Source organism: Astyanax mexicanus, chromosome 13, assembly GCF_023375975.1.
Source record: "Astyanax mexicanus isolate ESR-SI-001 chromosome 13, AstMex3_surface, whole genome shotgun sequence".
NCBI lineage: Eukaryota > Metazoa > Chordata > Actinopteri > Characiformes > Acestrorhamphidae > Astyanax > Astyanax mexicanus.
This window is the reverse complement of record NC_064420.1, coordinates 8,190,188-8,192,519: the sequence shown is the minus strand read 5'-3', so window position 1 is coordinate 8,192,519 and position 2,332 is coordinate 8,190,188. Positions and strand designations below refer to the sequence as shown.

Genomic DNA, 2,332 nt, shown 5'->3' with positions numbered 1-2,332 from the left:
GTTTATTTAAAAGTGTAAAATAGACTAGTAATTAAAGATTTGCTTGTTAAATTATTACACATACGTCTGTGTCTAATTACTTGTTGCCTATGAGGCAAAGATAGTTTAATGTGTACATATATAGTGGAACCATTTATTAAATCTCTGAATATTGACCATATAAAATATAAGGTATATTAATATAAATACTCCATACATCAGTATTTTTAATAATGGACACGATCCATATTCTGAACACATCATTACCTGGCTACCAATCACACAGCGAGCGGAGCTGAATGTTCTATGACGTCATCGCCGCGATAGCCTACAAAAGCGGCTCAGACTGGCAGAGGCGCTGACCGGAGACACCATGAACCGAAATCCAGACTCACGGATAAGAGACACACAAACCAAGCAGATCCAGGAGAGCATCACCCATGTGGAGAAACACTTCGGAGACTTGTGCCAACTCTTTGCAGGATATGTTCGTAAAACTGCCCGTCTGAGGGACAAAGCCGATCTGTTGGTTAAGGAAGTCAGCCAGTATGCAGACACAGAAACACCTAACTTAAAACATGGACTGAAGAATTTTGCAGATCAGCTTGCCAAGATTCAGGACTGTCGCCAAGCAGAGGTGGAAAGACTGGAAGCTAAAGTTGTTGAGCCGTTGAAAACCTATGGCTCTGTTGTGAAACTGAAAAGGACCGACCTGAAGCTGACCCAGACTGCTCAGAACCGAGAGGCAAAGCAGATGCGGCAGCTGGAGAGAATGAGGCAGAGACACCCCTCAGACAGGCAGATCATTTCACAGGCTGAGAGCGAGCTCCAGAGAGCCACAATGGATGCCACGCGCACGACTCGCCAACTGGAGGAGACAATAGACGTGTTTGAAAGGCAGAAGATTCAGGATATCAAAAAAATCTTTATGGACTTTGTGAGTGCAGAGATGATCTTCCACGCCAAAGCTCTGGAGCTGTACACTACTGCCTATCAGCAAATCCAGAATGTTGATGAGGAGGGCGATCTAGAGGTATTCAGGACCTCGCTGCATCTTCCTGACTATCAGTCTCGTTTAGACATAGTCCATGCTAATTCCAGAACATCCTTAAACCGTACTGGAACATCCATGAGCAAATCCGGGACGTTGCAGTCAAGGAATCCAGTATCACAGGGCAAAAGGGACTATGATGATGATGAGGAGGAAGATGAGGATGAGGATTTGGAGGATGTTACAGATAATGAGAATTAAACTGAGTATAAGCAGAATGACTCCACCTTGTGCCACAGTATTTAACAGTGTTATAATTAATTGTACTAAATTCCATAGTGATCTTATGCCAAGTTTACACTACATGATTTTCATCCTATTTTTCTACTTGTTCCATCAAAACATTTTCCAATAAATTGTTTTCCATACAGAGAGGGCGGCTGTGACTCTTTCCATAAAAGTAAAATTGTTTTTCTGCCTATAAATGCGGAGGATAAAATCATTTTAGCTACTACTTTGCCAAGTTTACATTCAGAGGTGTCATCTAAAATCATTAGTCTTGGAGAAAGTGGTATATTAACATATTGATTTAAATACCATGATGTATAATTTAAAAGATAAACGCATTGATAAAACAAATTATTTTAGACTAAACCTGTAACTTCACCCCCAAAATAGTAAAAAAAAAATGTTACAGAAACTTGGCATCACTTATGCTGATAAAGTCAAATTAACTCAAAAATGATTTGTTGTAATAAAAACTATCATTTTGGGTTAGATTATGTTTTGGTATAATTTGAGTTAATGTGGATTTATTCAAAAACGTAATATTTACTATTTTCTTTTAAATATTTTTAACTGAGTTTACAAATTCTAAAGTTGTGGAAAGAAATATACTTTTCCCCATTTTAAATTCAGTTTCCACTTTATCTTATGTGACATATAATCCAAATACACATCTGTTTTCTGTAAGGATGCGTTTTAGCGACAGACTATTAATAGACTGTGTCATCAAAATATTTTCCGTCTGGCCGCAGATGCCTAGTGGGAAAAAAACTCGACTCCCACAGAACGTATACACTGCCAGCCCTACTGATTACATGGGAATGTTATGGAGCTAAATTAGTGCCAAAACTACGTGAATAAATAAAACGTAATCTGTAAATATTATACTACTTGCAAACAAACACAACACGTTTTACAAATACAAAACACGACGCTCTAACACACACGGTGTGTATTACAAACACAAAACCTGATGGTTGTAAATATATATGAGATAGATAGATAGATAGATACTTTATTGATCCCGAAGGAAATTTTAATATGTAACCTTCAAATAAACACACAGCTGTTTTCTAA

At 37.9% G+C, this 2,332-nt stretch overlaps 1 protein-coding gene across 1 annotated transcript; it reads left to right on the top strand.

Annotated features, from left to right (window-relative positions):
* The first annotated feature begins 200 nt into the window (after positions 1 to 200).
* On the top strand, positions 201 to 1,616 carry LOC103045325 (CBY1-interacting BAR domain-containing protein 1-like). Its single transcript, XM_049463063.1, has one exon. It carries the CDS (start codon positions 353 to 355, stop codon positions 1,229 to 1,231), a length of 879 nt encoding a protein of 292 aa, XP_049319020.1. The 5' UTR covers positions 201 to 352; the 3' UTR covers positions 1,232 to 1,616.
* Positions 1,617 to 2,332: the final 716 nt, after the last annotated feature.